At 40.4% G+C, this 16,200-nt stretch overlaps 2 protein-coding genes and 1 non-coding gene across 8 annotated transcripts; all 3 read left to right on the top strand.

Moving 5' to 3' along the window:
- The first annotated feature begins 1,194 nt into the window (after positions 1-1,194).
- On the top strand, positions 1,195-8,307 carry LOC103984586 (ubiquitin domain-containing protein DSK2a). Of its 4 annotated transcripts, XM_018826645.2 has the most exons (9): positions 1,196-1,573; positions 5,188-5,919; positions 5,993-6,207; positions 6,279-6,392; positions 6,468-6,526; positions 6,859-6,887; positions 7,332-7,421; positions 7,524-7,679; positions 8,012-8,307. In XM_018826645.2, the coding sequence occupies exons 1-8, from the start codon at positions 1,348-1,350 to the stop codon at positions 7,670-7,672; spliced, it is 1,614 nt and encodes a 537-aa protein (XP_018682190.2). In that variant the 5' UTR covers positions 1,196-1,347; the 3' UTR covers positions 7,673-7,679; positions 8,012-8,307. The 4 variants fall into 4 exon arrangements, with proteins under 4 accessions (XP_018682191.2, XP_018682190.2, XP_018682189.2 ...); XM_018826646.2 differs by lacking the exon at positions 8,012-8,307 and having other exon boundaries at positions 1,195-1,573; positions 7,332-7,400; positions 7,524-7,943; XM_018826644.2 differs by lacking the exon at positions 8,012-8,307 and having other exon boundaries at positions 1,197-1,573; positions 7,524-7,943.
- A 462-nt stretch (positions 8,308-8,769) lies between these two features.
- Positions 8,770-8,841, top strand: TRNAT-CGU (transfer RNA threonine (anticodon CGU)). The gene has a single exon. It is a non-coding gene; the product is annotated as a tRNA-Thr (tRNA).
- On the top strand, positions 8,811-15,472 carry LOC135638546 (uncharacterized). 3 transcript variants are annotated; one of them, XR_010496651.1, is made up of 7 exons: positions 8,811-9,140; positions 9,264-10,449; positions 11,379-11,542; positions 11,770-11,850; positions 12,357-13,978; positions 14,055-14,214; positions 14,805-15,472. XR_010496651.1 is itself a non-coding variant. In XM_065151697.1 (6 exons), exons 4-6 carry the CDS (start codon positions 13,817-13,819, stop codon positions 15,440-15,442), a joined length of 960 nt encoding a protein of 319 aa, XP_065007769.1. In that variant the 5' UTR covers positions 8,816-10,449; positions 11,379-11,542; positions 11,770-11,850; positions 12,357-13,816; the 3' UTR covers positions 15,443-15,472. The 3 variants fall into 3 exon arrangements, 1 of the variants encoding a protein (XP_065007769.1); XR_010496650.1 differs by having other exon boundaries at positions 8,811-9,144; XM_065151697.1 differs by having other exon boundaries at positions 8,816-10,449.
- Positions 15,473-16,200: the final 728 nt, after the last annotated feature.

The raw sequence follows: 16,200 nt of genomic DNA, 5'->3' as shown, positions 1-16,200 counted from the left end.
ATGGAGGAGTGCCTGCCCGACTCAACGGCAATGGAGGAGCCGACGGTGAGCGAGGCGGAGGCGGAGGCGGGCAAGGGAGGAGCGGCAGCCCGGCCGCCGCGCCGCATATCTCCGACATGAAGCCGGTCACTCGCGAGGCCTACGGCGGAGGTTTGTACGGCACCGACGACGACGGTGGCACCGCGGCCGAGAAGCCGCCGGCCAGCGCCACCCAGAGCGCTGATGGTCCGCCGCAGCCGGTGTCGCCGCCGAAGCATAAACCGCCGCCATCGGGATATCACCGGCCAATCTTATATCCAGTAACTTAGATAATTTAGCTGGGTCTCCTGATCCGCAATTAAAAGTACCACTTGTGCTCGTATGTATCAGCTTTCTTTCTTCTCTCTTCTTTCCTTTCACTTCGTTGCCTTGGCGTTCTGTCTTGGATGCAATAAATATGCTGTACTGCTTGCATTTGTTCGACGTTGACAGGTAGTTTTGTACAGAAAAAGAACAGTATATCAACGTAGACGACCAAGAAAAGCACAGCTATCAGCTTGATCAGCAGTATATATATATATATATATATATATATATATATATATATATACACACACACACAAATTAGGGAGAAAAATATTATATAAAACAAAAAAGAGAAAATAATGAATGCATTTACAATAAACAATCCTTCTCTGGAATTTATTTGTCTTATAATAATTTTCTCATGTCGATTTTCTGATCGTAAACGTATAAATCCTACGTACGTCAATTGTACGCAAAAGGATGGGCCTTTGGCATTGCCGGCTAAGGCATGGGCCTCAGTGGGCCCTACCGGATCGTTGGGACCGAGCTACAAACGACTGTCTGCCTTGTTAATCTGGGCTTTGCTACTGGCAATAATGGTGGGCCCTTGCTACGTTTCTCGGCCGCGTAAATCCTGTAGGTGCTCCGGCCAATGCGGTTCCCTCTCCGCATAAGATCCACGTGTCATGCAAGGGCACGCGACCCCACCACACCGCGACGGGTGCGAGCGATCGCATCTCTACCGCTCATCACGATCAGGAGATCTCCGGTGAGCAACGCAAAGGGCTGTTAACTTGGTCGCATATATCGCACCGTGTCACTGAGTCGTACGAAAGACCCACCGACTCGACTTCGCGGAGGACAGAAATAGGAGCCGAGAGCGATAAATATTCTTTGTTACAAGGTTGGGAAAATAAATATAGCAAACTAATATTTTGCCATACGTTTGGGGTTTCGACGAGCTGTTTCTTCCTTTCCACCTCGCCGCCCCGTTTCCGTTCCCATCCCCCATCACGGTAGGGTTAGGGAGTTCCCGATTCCCCCGGGTCGTCCCCGTCGTCCATGGCCGCAAACTGCGATTCCGCCGAGGCAGGCGGTGGGCTTCCCACCGTCACCGTCCACGTTCGGTGCACCGACGGCTCCAAGATCTCCGTCAGGACGGCTCTCGACTCGACGGTGGGTGCATTCAAGGCCGTCGTAGCCGGGAGCTCCGACGTGCAGGCGGAGCAGCAGCGGCTGATCTACAAGGGCCGGATTTTGAAGGACGATCAAACGCTCGTGAGTTACGGTGCGCGCCCCCTTTTACGGAGCTCCTGTCGCTTGTAAATGTAGGAGATTTGATGTTCTTTATTAGTATTTTGTTTGCCCTGATTTCGCAGAGGTTAGAATTTCGGGCCTTGATCTTTTGCTTTCTGGCGCTTTTGCCTGCAGAATGGTTGACTAGGTTATGCACGTGTAGAACCTGTGCTTTTTCTTTGTCTTGTATTTCTTCTTAGTTTATGCTTATGGATACTTGTGGAAATTGTGGTAGAAATCAACGACTTATGCGCAAAGATGACATTGTTCATTTATGTGCTAGGGTTGTAGTTATCGAATTTGTTATCACCTCCATGATTTTATTGAAGCTTAAATCGGAGTGTGAAGATGACGAAATGTGTCTATCGTATCTGACATATTGTTGAAGATGCTGTATTTGGTGTATTCTTTAATTGCAACTGGCAATGATAACTGAACCAACTTAGGGCTGGAAACGGTTTAGATGATATCTATCCGAACCTGTTTCTTGTCCAGCAGAGCTGGACAGAGCTGGCAAACCCTTTTCTTTTCTTTCAAGTCCCTATAATCTACCAATGTTATTGATAGATATGAGTTGTTGCTTTGAATGATTTTCCTAATATATTTTTCATCAAATTTGTTGTCTCTTTAGGTATGTTTTGAAATGTGGTTATGAGCATACAAATGTTTGTTCACTTGTCTCCAATGTGACTGTGAATTTTAGCCTAATATTGTAACTGATCTTATTGCTCATTAATTTTCTCTGTTCATACTTGAATTAATATGCCATTATCGGATCATTGTCCGATCTATTTAACAATTGTTTTATTCATTTTGGTCATGTGTACTCTATCTCATGCTTTTAATATGGTAGTCAAACATGATATTGTGTCTTTTAAGATGTCATATTATTGCTGACCTGTGACAATATTGTAGAACCTAAGAGCAGTATTAACAGTGAAACTGAGATCTCGTGTAAGCTACAGAACTTTCTTGCTAATTTTCTTTTTTTCCTCTTTTTGATGTATAAAAATGATTCAAGGTTTATGATTGTCATATCATAGTCCTCTCAATGATGAGAAATAGGGAGGAGTGTCAGCAATATGGCTTTTGACAATAGGGACAAGGGTGAGTAGACCAGGTATATATGTATACTCGGTGAGTGGACTAGGTCTATATGTATGCTCTATGTTTAGCCCTAGAAATGAACAAGCTCTCCTGTGTTTTTTTCTCTTTGCCATTTAATATACGTCCTATCAAACTTTGTGTTTTTGTTTCAATAATTTGTTCACATATTTTACTAGTCATGCATCTTGGCCAACATTAATTCAATCATGTGCATCATATACTTGTCTTTTCATGTTATTGCACTATTTGGTTCCAAATTATCAAATCTGCAGTTAGATTATGTAGTTAAGTTTGAGAAATAGTAACTAAGTCATCATGAAGTTGTTATCTCTTTACTATTTCTTGCTCTTAAACTTGAATTCAGTCCTCTAGCATTACAGTGCACTACAAAGTGCAGAGAGGCATGGTTGTATGCCTTGATGGATGCCTCTTAACAAAGCAAGGCATGTGCCAAGTACAAGCATAGCCTGCCTCGGCATATATGGACCGTACAATGTCACTCACCACGATGTAGCTTGGCCACATAGAAAACTAAGACCCTTGTTTGTGCATGAACACGTGTGCATGCTTGAATGCTTATACTCATGATCATTCATGTGTTATCTTTCCCATTCAATACTAACCTTCTTTTGTGTTTATGATATTTATGATTATATATTTTTCCTAAGTAATAAATTCACACTAGCCACCACTGCTGCGAACTCTCTGACCTATGACAAATTATCCACTTTGGGATGGCCCTTAGCATGGTTTTGTCTTTTTGGGGTGACATTGAAAAGGCACCTTGAGGAGAAGAGTCACTTTTAGCCTGTTATTAGACTTTGTTTTTTCAACTCTCCAATCAATGTAGAACTAAATGTGAGCGTATCAGATATCCCTAGCTGGGAAGCTAAAGTTTCTTTGGTCTACAGTGGGCGTCATCTGATAAGGTCCACACTAGACATCACTGGTGCAATCTCTTTGAGTCATGATAAGTTGTCTGCTCTAGGGTTGGACTGGTACGGTTTTGTCCTTTCAGATGGACCCAAAAGGTGCCTTAACAAATGTGGAACTAATGTGGTCTTACCACTGAGCATACTTATATTTCTGCTTAGATTCAAAAGAATAAGCTTATTATGCCAATATTTAGTAGCTCAGAAGAAATGGATTACTCTATATTCTCAGTCAAGTCTTCTCCTATCAGGAACTTAAAATTTGACATGAAAATCCTGTCTCGCTTTTTCTGGAATTTCGCATGGATTTTTTTGAGTTGCTGTTGACCTTCCTGGATCTTCTTTCTACAGAAAACTTTTTGGGTTCTTGTTTTGTTCTGTGTGGTCGACAGCGTTTGTTAACTATACTAGGAAGCACATCAGGCACGTACTCATTGGAAAAGTTATCTTGTAGCCTATGTAGGAGTTTCCTAGAAGAAACTTATGGATTTTCTATATCTTGCATTTCCATACCCATGAAATTATAGCTTGATGCTTGTTGTTGACGTTACCTGGTCAATATTTGGCAGTTGCTCATATTACTAGAGATAACTGATCCTCATTGAAACTTTAAAAGAAAATTACTTACTAGAGTTTATTGAAGCCTATTTTCCCCATATATTAGTAGGAAGTAGAAACAACTTATTTTTATCAAAACTGAAGTAAAAAAAATATTACTAGGGTAGCCTAGTCTTTCCATTCTCATTTAGTCCTTTTGCTTTTCTCCCATTAACTGCTGCTTTTTTGGATTTTCTTTAGATGTTCATGCCATCAACCATGGTTCTTTATCACTTGGCTCAGATTAATGCTCTTCACTCCTTCTCTAGCTAGACACTGCTATCTTTAATAATCCACATTATATTAGGGTACCTACCGTCATATTTCATCATTATTTATGGTACCATGTATTATAATTAGGCGACAATCATGTGGTTTAATTTTTTATATTTAATTTTGTTTGAGAGGTAGAAAATTTTGGTTAGGATGTTGGAAAGAAACTCAAATTTTAGCTATTGATTTGATTTCTTAGTATTTGGGATCAATGAAGTGCAAAGTAAAAGTAGTTGTAGTTGTCGGATGAAGTTAGATATGATAATCAATGTTTATATTGACATGATGTACATGATAACTTTTTCATAGTTCTTTAAATGCGTGTTTCTTTTTCACTTTTTATTGCCCTAAACTGAACAAAAAACAGGAAAAATATAATAGCAAGTTCAAAAATAAGGAAGAAACTTTTATGGTGAACAGAAGTGTATGTAAATTATAGTATGTAATGTTCATTGGCTTGAGAGAACTTTATATTTACTTTTGAACAAGAATAATAAGTACGAGAAAAATCATTAAGTGCAATGATGCATTGCAATGGCAATGACTGTTTGTTTTTAATGTTAGTTTATATGACACTTTGTTTTTCCTATTATTTGATAGTAATTTTGTCTTTTCATCTTAAAGGTCTAAGAATTCTCACCTAAAATTTAAGTCATTAAATAACTTCTATTATATTTCTTCTTCTCTTCATGAATAGGTGTGGAATCTGACCATACCATTCACTTGGTTCGTGCTGCTGCTCCATCAGCCACATCAGCTAACACAGCTGCGGGTAATCAAGGAGCTTCAGTAACCTCAAATAGCAACTCAGCATCTGGTTTTGGAGGCTCACTTTTTCCAGGTATGAGTGTTAACGGGGACGCAGGTAGTGAGACAGCTAGCCTGTTTGGGACTGGAATTCCAGAACTGGATCAGATGCAGCAGCAGCTAGCTCAGAACCCAAACATAATGACGGAAATTATGAACATGCCTGCCATTCAGAACATTATTAACAACCCAGATATAATCCAGAATCTTTTTATGAACAATCCCCAATTGCGTGAGATCATTGATCGCAATCCTGATCTTGCGCATGTCCTCAATGATCCGAGCACTCTGCGACAGACAATGGAGGCAGCAAGAAATCCTGAACTCATGAGAGAGATGATGCGTAATACAGACAGGGCTATGAGCAACATTGAATCTTCTCCCGAAGGATTCAACATGCTCCGGCGTATGTATGAAACAGTTCAGGAGCCATTCCTTAATGCGACAACCATGGGAGGAGACTTAGGGGGTGATGCGGGATCAAACCCTTTTGCTGCTCTTTTGGGAAGTCAGGCTGCTGCACAAGGCAGAGAGAGATCGATAAACTCAACCACTGGTTCAGAACCAACAACTGGTTCTGCTCCAAATACTGATCCACTCCCCAACCCTTGGGGGACCAATAGTGAGTTCATAATCTCATTTGCTTTATCTTCTTGTTTATTTGTGAATCCTTTTGCTGTGGGCTATTTTACCAGTTTATTTGACAGCTGGAGGGCCTCAGCCAGTAAATACAAGTTCTAATCCTGCCAGCACACCTGGTGCTCCGGTATTAAATGGGCTTGGTTCACTGGATTTGGAAAACATGGTTGGGAGGATGCAGGATTCGTCCCTATTAAATCAGGTTTTGCAAAATCCTGCGATGATGCAGATGATGCAAAATCTCCTTTCTGACCCACAGTATGTGAACCAGGTAGGATTTAGCTACTGGTGGGTGATTTGATTAGCATGTGGATTCTTACTATTGTTTGTTAACTGTTATAGGTGCTTAATTTCAACCCCAATATGCGTAGTCTGTTGGAATCCAATGGTCAGTTAAGAGAGATGCTGCAAAATCCAGATTTTCTTCGTCAGCTTATGTCTCCTGAAACTATGCAGGTGACCTGTGATTGGAGTGCTATTAAATCTTCTTATAGTGTTCTTTTTTGTGAACTAAATAAGTCTTTCCTGCAGCAACTTCTATCTATTCAACAATCATTGTTCTCCCACAATGGTCGGCAGCAGTCAAGACTGTGAGTTATTCTCTTTGCTTGAAATATAAAGCATACTATTTTTTCATGAACATTCTACTCATTGCAAATGCCACTAAATCTGTAAACTAGCATAAATTCTTGTGGTCTTTCTTGTTTCTTGCCATCGAAATGTGTAAATAGGTAAACTTAACTAATTAACTAAATAAATAAACCCTGCATATGGCATTTTGAAGATTTTCTCATGCAATTAAGTTCTAACTTGGATTAACTATTTTAATAGTTCTGTTTTGATTTTTAATTTTGAGTGCACTTTTCCTTGTGGTAAATTTTGGTTCATTTCAGTAATGATCTCTCATGTTTGTCTCTTGCAGAGAACAAGAGCAGACAGCTGGCGGCACTGGTAAGAACAAATTGCAGTTTTAGATCATCTTTTTCTTACATTTTGATGATTTTTCTCTTGTTCGTGAGAACTTCCAACATATCTTCAGCCAAATTGTCTTGTGATCCATGACTGTTAGTCGTTTGATTCATGGGTTGCAAAATTTAGCAGCCTTTGACTCGTTTTTATTATATATTTATATATGGCTAATTGTCAGAAATGGTGACAATGACTAGATAAGTAAAAGCATAGCTCCTTGTTTCTTTGTGAGCCTCTATGGATAGATGAGGACCTAACGTTGTAGCTATGTGAGACTATAACGGATTTGACTGGAATTTTGTAAGCAGCTGTTTCAATGTCACAATGGCTATTATTTAAAAATATGAATTAACATGTGTTTCTTACATCATCATGTCATTAGTTTTTCCTACCATTTTCTGATGCCCACTGATTGACACTTGATAGGCACGCTGAACAACACCGGGCTTGAATTCTTGATGAACATGTTTGGTGGACTTGGGACAGGAGGTCTTGGTGTTCCCCCAACTTCAAATGGTTGAATTTTGTTATTTCCATTGATGCTTCTTTTTGTGTTTACTTGATCAAATTACTGTCGTAATTAAACTGTTAATTTGAATTTTATTTTCATCTTGGTAGTGCCAGCGGAAGAGCTTTATGCAACTCAGTTGTCTCAGCTCCAGGAAATGGGTTTCTTTGATACCCAGGAGAACATCCGAGCTCTGACTGCTACTGCAGGGAATGTCCATGCTGCCATCGACCGACTCCTGGGGAATCCTGGCCAATAACTTTCTCGTAAACTCGCTTTTCTATTGTACCCTTCATTGTATCTTTAAGATTAACTGATTTCGGATGTCCGATCACATGCCTGGCAGCCAATCACATAGTCGGAATAAGTTAAGAGATATTGGTCAAGGGGGATGTTAAACACTAGCCTTGTGTTGTCTTTCGATTAGATATTGTATCAAGTGAATGCTCAGCGTGCATACACAGAAAGTTGTATTTTGATCACATGAACTGTGAATATTCATAATAATTGGTTCGAGTGTGATTATTTTATCTTCTCTTTCAATTCTTCTTGCTGCTATTTAGGGAAAGGTTTCATTGCAGTTTTCTCTATCATGCAGGCTCTTTCATGCCGCACTGTGAACCCACACGATTAAGTCCGAATTCCCTTCCGACACTGCCGCTGCCTTTACCAGGTTCCCGCATACGAGCATATGCTGAGAGGTAAATATCCTGTCCACCTGTTAAGAAATGGGTGTGTATAAAGTATGGAATATTTTCTGTCACCGAACTCTCTTCTTTCATTACGTCTATTAAATTATTGAAGTCGCTGTTCATCTGTTTTGTATTTTGGACGAGGGTCCAGCTACGTCCACAGGTTTAGCATTATAGATGTTTTTGATTCTTCGAGTATTGAGTTCGATCGTGTTTACCAGAAGTATCAATGCTTAATCCTTAAAATGCTCTGCGAGAATTCACATTGATGGAACAATAAGTCAAGTTCTTCAGCCGACACAGTTTGCAGCTGCTCATGAATGCTCGCTCATTGTTCCTCCTGCAATTGCCCTCCAACAGAACCGAACAAAACATAGCAAGGTTGCGGTTGTAATCTAGTCGTCGTGGATAAATCAATGTGCAAATGGAAGTATGTATCGACCAAGGAAACCGGAAATGGAACGTAGCCGAAGTAGATAGAATTGTTAGAGAAGCATTTGTGGAGGAGGCCGACGGCTCGAGTCAACTAATTGCCAATTCGTTCACGACCATCCTTATGTTCTAATTTTCCCAGCTAAAGAGGAAGAGTGACGTAAAAAATCGACATGCATAAACATTAAAATTAAAATCAAATATATTTGAAAGAACGATCCCTACCGACTCCGCTTCCGTAGCATAGTGGTAGTGCGTTCGCTTCGTAAGCGAAAGGTCGCGAGTTCGATCCTCGCCGGGAGCTCTTCTTCTTCCGTTATACCTTTTGTTTCACCGTCCATCTTTTGTTCTTGGCCTGGCTACTGTGATCTGCAAACTGCGCTCGTGATACACGAAGATAGTCTGATCTCATTATTGTGCTTCATATCTATTTTAAACAATACTGAGGTACGTAGTCTGATCTTTCAGGTTAATGGAGGAAGGAGAAAACAGAAACACGGGCATTAGCATCTCCAATTAGAGGTCCGCGATGGCAGTTTGAATCTGCGCTCGAAGCATTTCTCCGGCAAGTCCCAAGAACAGAAAACTAAGTCGCTGGTCCCGGTTGGTTCGTCATTAAAGGGTGGCATCGTCGGTGTCGCCATTGCTGCATACTCGAGTTTATTCGAAGGGGCTGTGTTTTGAGCATCTAATCTGACTCATGCTTGTCATCGTGGATGCCATCAGGAGATCAAAAACAGAAAGGAGGAGTTGCCCATTCCGGCCACACAAAGAAGTGTTTGCAGCCCTCACAATTACTTGTTCGAGGTGGAGACATCGAGCCGCATAGACCTGCAAAAAGAAAGGGTTCCCCTTTGCCAAGTGCTTGACGCCGAAAGCCTGTACCGTTCTTCACCACCCTTTACAACCCCTCTGAAACTTTCTTCAGCAGGTCATCATGCGTGCAGAGATGAGGGCTTCAGTCAAAGACACCATGATATGCCTCTCCTTCGTAGCTTAGCAGAGTCCCCACCATGTGAGCTGTAGCACACCACTCTCTTCCTTTTCTCAACTTTCAAGCTTACCTGCATGAGATGCAATCCGGCTGAGAGAGTTCCTCGGATTAATAGTCATGGGTTTCTCTTTGGAAGCTTTTTATGAACTGAATCATTCTTGAATATATAAATCCTATGGACTTTTAGGTCACAGACACTTCGGATCAGAAATGCAATCTTACTCTTTCCTGATTTCAATGTAATATTAAGCCTCATTCTCTTTTGATCAAACTACTCGTGATCTACACTCCATTCTTTAAACTCGTGTTCAGGCACCATGTCCTGATTACAAAAGTATTACATGAATTGGCCTCTATCCTTTCGACAGTACATTGCACACACAAGTCAGTGGTGTTTCGTGGAGAATTACCCCACAGCATTAGAAGCTCAAGCTCAGGAAGATGCTTCAATCCAGAGACCAAAGCAGGTGATCAATCACTGCTGGCGGTCAAGGCTGCAGTGATAAGGAGCACACGCAGACCAACTGAACTTTGGAGAACGGCAGCATCTCCCTCGTGCCCAAAAGCTTCACAGACCGACGACCCTCCTCACACTCGTGAGCTGTACTCAAGAAAAATAGAAGATCAAAAGAGAGTCACGGGAGCAAAAAAGAATCATTTTTCAGTTCATTAGAGTTAGTAATGACCTTTTGGACAGAGCTTAAAAGAAACGAGAAGGCTTTGCACCCTGGAGGGTCTTCTACTAAAAGCTGACGAGCTGCGCCATTCCTAGGGTTCCACAATGGGAGTCCCAGCCCTAGGATCTTCCCCTCTTCTCGGATTCCTCTCCATTGAGGCGTGGAGGTGTGATTCTTTGGCAGCTTAGCAGCGTCGAGGCGTCTGCTTCCGATTTTGGTAGACGGATTCGGAAAAAAGTAGGTATGTAAATGCTGCTGCGCTGGAGATTTTTCTGCCATTTAATGTTCTTAATACTAGATACTGCGACACTATTCGATCTTTTCGAATAGTGTAAATGCTGCTGCTTTGTAGATTTTTCTGTCATCCAATGTTCTGCATACTAGATATTGCTACACTGTTCAATCATTTTGAACACCATGTCCCGATGTCAATGCCGCGAATCGGTGTAGTTCACGATTGGCTAAATTAGAAATTATCCACATCGAAAACAATTGCAAAACCTAATCTTTGTTCTGCGGCGATTCCTTTGCTGCTGCTTCTGTGATCTTTGACTGTCCACAGGTGTTCTTCTTTTCTGCATCTTCCTTCGAACATAAATACTTGCTTTCAATAGTGATTACTGAGTTTATTTGTTGCAATGCAGCACTTCTACATAATTATTTCGATGGTGGTGGCTTATGATTTCTGACAATTTTATGGATGGCATTTGCATATTCTTTTGCTTTTTCGTGTTATTTTCCTCTCCGAGAATTGCCTAAAGTTCAAATCCCCATCAAAATATCACACTCCTTTTCGCTTGACCTTGGATCATAAATGTTGATTGTTCCGTGGATAGTGCTAGAAGTACAATACAGTAGCATTTTTGCCATATAGTTGAATGTATTTTAGTCCTGATTACCCATGTATAATTGCCTCATCCTTTTGACAGCTTCCCACTTTTGAATTGATATATATGTTGCTTCGTGATGGAGAAAAGCAGGAATTTTGCTCTAAATAAAAGAACAAACATGATTTGGAGAAAAAATTAGTTTTTCATTTCCCTTGACCTTCTGAAACTTTTTTCTATAATTTTGTTTCTGTGTTCCTTTTCCCCTTCCATTATTTGCTGGCAGAGTGCTTCTGAGATCTGAATTAAATTAATATGTATGCTTAATTTGATTACATTGCAGGTTAAGATATGCTCATGGCTTGTTTCTGTTGATTATGAAAAAATTTGAACAATCTACTGAAGATAGTAATCAGGAGAAGATGGTGGGCATACTGCAATTCTTTGATATCGGACAAGCTTGCTCATCCTGCAAGTCTTTGATGCTTAGTAGCAGACGCAATAATGGTGAGACTTACACCTCTTAAATCTATTATCACTACTAAACCATCATTAGAATGCAACATGTTAGTTAGTGCTAATGCTGCTGTCATCAGTTCCAGCTATACTTGTAAAAAATTATAACGTCGACTGGAACTAATATCAAGACAAAAGGCTATTGCTTTCTGTTAACTGTGCCTTCCTGAACTTATTTTACCGTTTAAATTAGTTTCTGTGTTTCTGTTCCTCTGCAGGTCTTGAAGCTCCTAGAAATACCTTGGAGTTTCCCATGAAAATGTATCAGAGTTTTCAAGTCGTTCATTGAGGAGATTCTAGTGAGTCGTTTGATTGCATATTATGTCATTTCTCCTGAATAGAGATATGGTTTCTCATTGTTTACATTTGAGCACCATTTTACCTTAAAATAGTTTTACGAGAAGTACAAGTACTAGAACATAAATTACTAGCTCTTCTGTAACATTTATCTGCATCAAAGATCCTTTACATGCTGGATAATTTTGTGAACTTGATATGGTTATGTTTCTAATTCTGTATCTGAGATATTGTTTCTACTCAGTTGACTCCCAAAATCTCAGGATGACATATTGTTTCCTGACACAGTAAGCCAACTTCCTCTTCTTAGATCTATTTGCTATTGGGCTGTGAATTATATACATATATCTGATACACATTGGAACCATGATTATATGGTTTTGTTTTCTCCCAATTTTGAAATACTAATGAGCAGATCTAATTGCATGGAGATTAAAATTGACTTTGCTGTTCAATGTGTGTGATTTTAGTTCTTCCCTCATGAATGTGACAAAGATGGTGTTTGCAGCATGGAGCTGATACCGGAAGGTTGATTGCTGAGGAGATTCCACAGATAACAAAGGATCAATGTAACAGACCAAGTGTTGCAGCCCGACTAATGGGAATGGATGCTCTACCTTCAGACATCAAGCCATTGCTTTGTGCTGAGCAGTTGAATGATGAGAAGGGACCAAGAAAGGAGCCCAGCACTACCTCTAATCAGCAGGCCTCACTTGCCTTTAAATCCATGAGATATTCAAATACGGAGTTATTTCCTTACAATATCAAACAAGATTTTGATCAGCACACCAGGAAGCTTGAGATGAACAAACCACAGACATGCGAACATCTGCAAGAAGAATTGCTGCAGAAGTTCAAAAGGGAATTTGAGGCATGGCAAGCATCCAAGGTATGGGAGAAGTCAGTGACCCTTGAACTGGGTAATGATCGTGAAAAGAAAAAATATATAAGCACACTTCCACAAGAACGTGTCGAGAAAGAGAAAGTGTCCAGGCATGTGGATCACAAGAGAAGTTCATTTGTAACGAAAACCACAGAGACCAGATGGCATGTTCCAACAGCTAGACCAAACATGAATCAGGAACAAGATGATCTTCTGAAGTATGAGGCTTTTGCAAGTGAACATAATGAAAATGCCCTAACAGAGGAGAACTCTCCCAGGGACAACAGAAGAAGTAGTTTCTTCGCTCCCCAATATGATCATAGGATGAATATGTCTGCTTCACCTCGAAGGATAGTAATTCTTAAACCTTGTTATGAGATGTACCGTAAAACTGAAGAGTCCTTAGGCTCACGAGTGATGTTAGAGGAAGAAAAGAACATGCATGATTTTCTTGAACAGGTAAAGGAAAGATTGATTGTTGAACTACAATGGAAGCCTAGATTTGAGACTGCAACTGATTGGACTAGGCCTGAGGCTTTTGTCACTAAAGGATTCGCTGATTCTAAATATTTGGTACCAAAATGTCTTAACCAAAATAGAGGCGATTCTGAGGATAACAAGGCTACCCTAATGCGACCAAAATCAACAAGGACATATAGAAATGAAATCCAACCTAGTGAAAAAGCTTACCCGGAGATTATCGACCAAGAAATGGTAACACCATTGTCAGAGAGGGTGAAGAATGTCCTGAAGGATGAAACAGATATAAGGTATCCTTTTAATTCCAGTAGTACGCTGACTATGTCACTCTCAAGCAAAGAAGCAGAGAAATTCAATTTAATTCGGCAATTTGGCAAGAAGGTAACCTCCTGGGATGATACGAAAGCCCTAATTGGATCCAAATCTTTTAAACAAGACCAGGGGCATGCATTTGATGATGGGGAGGAGTCTTCAAGAAATCTTGTCAGATCATTTTCTGCTCCTGTTTCTGGAATTGCTTTTCGGAAACTACTTTTAGAAGACAAGAATTCAATGACATCAGTACTCACTCAGAAGCCAGGAAAAACAAGAATGGTGCTTTTGACATGAAAAGCAGAGTTACATGTTTGAGACAGAATTTCACATTAAAGGAAAAGCTTTTCAGGAAGAGGATCCAATTGATGGATGAATTAGCTGAAGATGAATTTCCATCCATGAAGACGACTGAAAACACACCATCTGTTTTGATGAACTTAGGCTTTGCACAGGCAAGTTATATGCTAAAAATTTGTAGATCCTTCCATAAGCTAATAGATAAAAATTATATGGATTTGATGCTCCTAGGATAACTCAACTGAGGTGCCACCAAGCCCAGCATCGGTGTGCCGCAGTTCACATGATGACAATTGCAGGCCCTACTATCCAAGTCCAGTATCTCCACTGGAGGCACTTCTCCATGAAGATTATCCTTCGGTGACAGCTTCTGGAGAACCAAATCTTCCAGGTAGGAATTTTCCTCTAATACAGTAAATGCATTTGCAGAAATATTCATGCATAGAGAAACCGTTTAAATCTATAAATTAGAAAATCATGTTCATCTAATAGCTTAAACTTTTGGATGAAATTAAAGTGATGATAATTAAGATCATATCTTATCAATAGGTCCATGGATCAGGTCTCATCTAATGGCTTAGGTTTCTAGATTAAATGACAGTGATAAATTTAGGAGAAACAAACTTAAGAATTCCATAGGTTAGTATCATAAAGAAACAAATCTCTCTCTAGTACGATCTACATAGGTTAGTTTTATCTAAGTTTTCGATTGTCCTTTTAGATGCATTCAAACTTGCATATCAAGTTCACTGTAGCAAATGGAAAAACTTATCTTTGTCTGGCATTTAATTGCAAGGAAAAGCTGCAGATCAAAAGATTATGTTTGGAGTAGAATTTTTTTTATATAGCGGTTGTATAGCACATGGCTGCTTTGAAAATAGCTACTCATTTATATGTTGGTTTATTCTCTTGAGATATTTCTACCATTAATTTCTAATGCAACTACTCTTGCATGATATGTTTGGCTTCTCTTTCTTTCAGAATCAAGTTTGTCAGAAGAATTCAAGAATGATAGATCTGGAGACATAACAGATGAAATAAAACCAGCCAAAGATGAACTTCTTGAGTCGGAAAGCAATGCAAAAGCTTATGTAAGAGAGATCCACTTTAGGTCTGGCCTGTTCAACAGAAACCACTTTGATCAGGTCCTTTGGGAGTCTGACACTATAATGAAACCTATCGAAGAAATATCTATGTCGGTCTTTCATGAAGTCGAGGAAACATATCGAAGAAATGGCAAGCTGGAATGTATGGCATTCGTCGTACATAATGGCCAAACTGATTTAGGTCATAGAATTCTATTTGATCTACTGAATGAAGCATTGCTGAGGGTTGTGCAGAATTCAAAGCCTCACTCTACAGTCAAGAAATGGTTTCCAGGCTGCAGAAGATTGCCGCATGGAAACCAAATCTTTGACAGTCTCTGGCATCAGATTCAACTCTACATCAATCCACATGTGGATGAATCATATCCTACAAAAAGCATCGTCGCCCAAGCTCTGAATCGGACTCCCTGGTCTGGTATGTTACAAGACAACATCGACGTGATCTGTGTAGAGATGGAGTTTTCAGTTGCGGAAATTTTGATCGATGAGTTCGTGTGCGATTTGTCATATTAATTTAATGTTTGGTGAACAAAATCTTTTATAGAGTGAAATCTTGTTCTACACTGCTTGTCGGAAAGCTTAAGCTTTTAGGTGCAATAACATTGATCGAAATATCACAGCCGCAATTAGGCCGGCACGTGCATGCGGCCCTGCCGGCCACGGGCCAAGCCGCCGTCGCCGCCCCGCATGCTCAAGGATTGCAGCAGCAGTGGTCTCCGCATGCGCACACCGTGTGCCGCAGTTCCTCTCCGCCGGCCGAGCAGACGGAATTACGATTCCCGTAACCAGCGAGGAGGAAGGACAAGAGAAGGAACGGCTGGGATCACCTGCAGGCGTCGCCGCCGGGGCAAGGGACGGCGCAGCCGCACCCGTTGTTGCAGCCCCTATCCGCCATCGATCAAAGTCCACCGCGGCCGGGCTCTCTCTACTGGTCGAACACCACCTTCACGAACGACACGGTCCCGAGTTACTATAACAAAAATAAAAATAAATTAATATTATTTTTATTTTTATTACGACAACATAATATAAATATATGATAGATAACACACAATAGAAGAAAATAAAATTAAAACATAAAGATTAGTGTAATGATTTGTGAGAACAATTCAAAAGTACAAAAGAATTCGGAGTTCTAATTCGTTCCAAAGTCATTCTCCGAATCCGTTTCCCAACTATCCTTCTCTTGTTTCTACTCCTACCAAAAGAAGAAGCCTTGTGATTTCGATGGAAGGGTCGATCTCGACGCCACGTGGCGCGCACACCCTTCG

This window comes from Musa acuminata, chromosome BXJ3-5 (assembly GCF_036884655.1).
Source record: "Musa acuminata AAA Group cultivar baxijiao chromosome BXJ3-5, Cavendish_Baxijiao_AAA, whole genome shotgun sequence".
NCBI lineage: Eukaryota > Viridiplantae > Streptophyta > Magnoliopsida > Zingiberales > Musaceae > Musa > Musa acuminata.
Note: the sequence above shows the minus strand (reverse complement) of the source record. Positions and strands in the feature narration are given on the sequence as shown.

Bases quoted from the DNA above. Each gene is read 5' to 3' on its own strand.
- LOC103984586 (XM_018826645.2), top strand. From the start codon at position 1,348: ATGGCCGCAAACTGCGATTCCGCCGAGGCAGGCGGTGGGCTTCCCACC. The intron at 6,527-6,858 runs GTGAGTTATTCT...TGTCTCTTGCAG, and splicing joins GGTCGGCAGCAGTCAAGACT to AGAACAAGAGCAGACAGCTG. The intron at 7,422-7,523 runs GTTGAATTTTGT...TCATCTTGGTAG, and splicing joins TGTTCCCCCAACTTCAAATG to TGCCAGCGGAAGAGCTTTAT.
- LOC135638546 (XM_065151697.1), top strand. From the start codon at position 13,817: ATGAAAAGCAGAGTTACATGTTTGAGACAGAATTTCACATTAAAGGAA. The intron at 13,979-14,054 runs GCAAGTTATATG...TGATGCTCCTAG, and splicing joins TGAACTTAGGCTTTGCACAG to GATAACTCAACTGAGGTGCC. The intron at 14,215-14,804 runs GTAGGAATTTTC...TCTTTCTTTCAG, and splicing joins TGGAGAACCAAATCTTCCAG to AATCAAGTTTGTCAGAAGAA.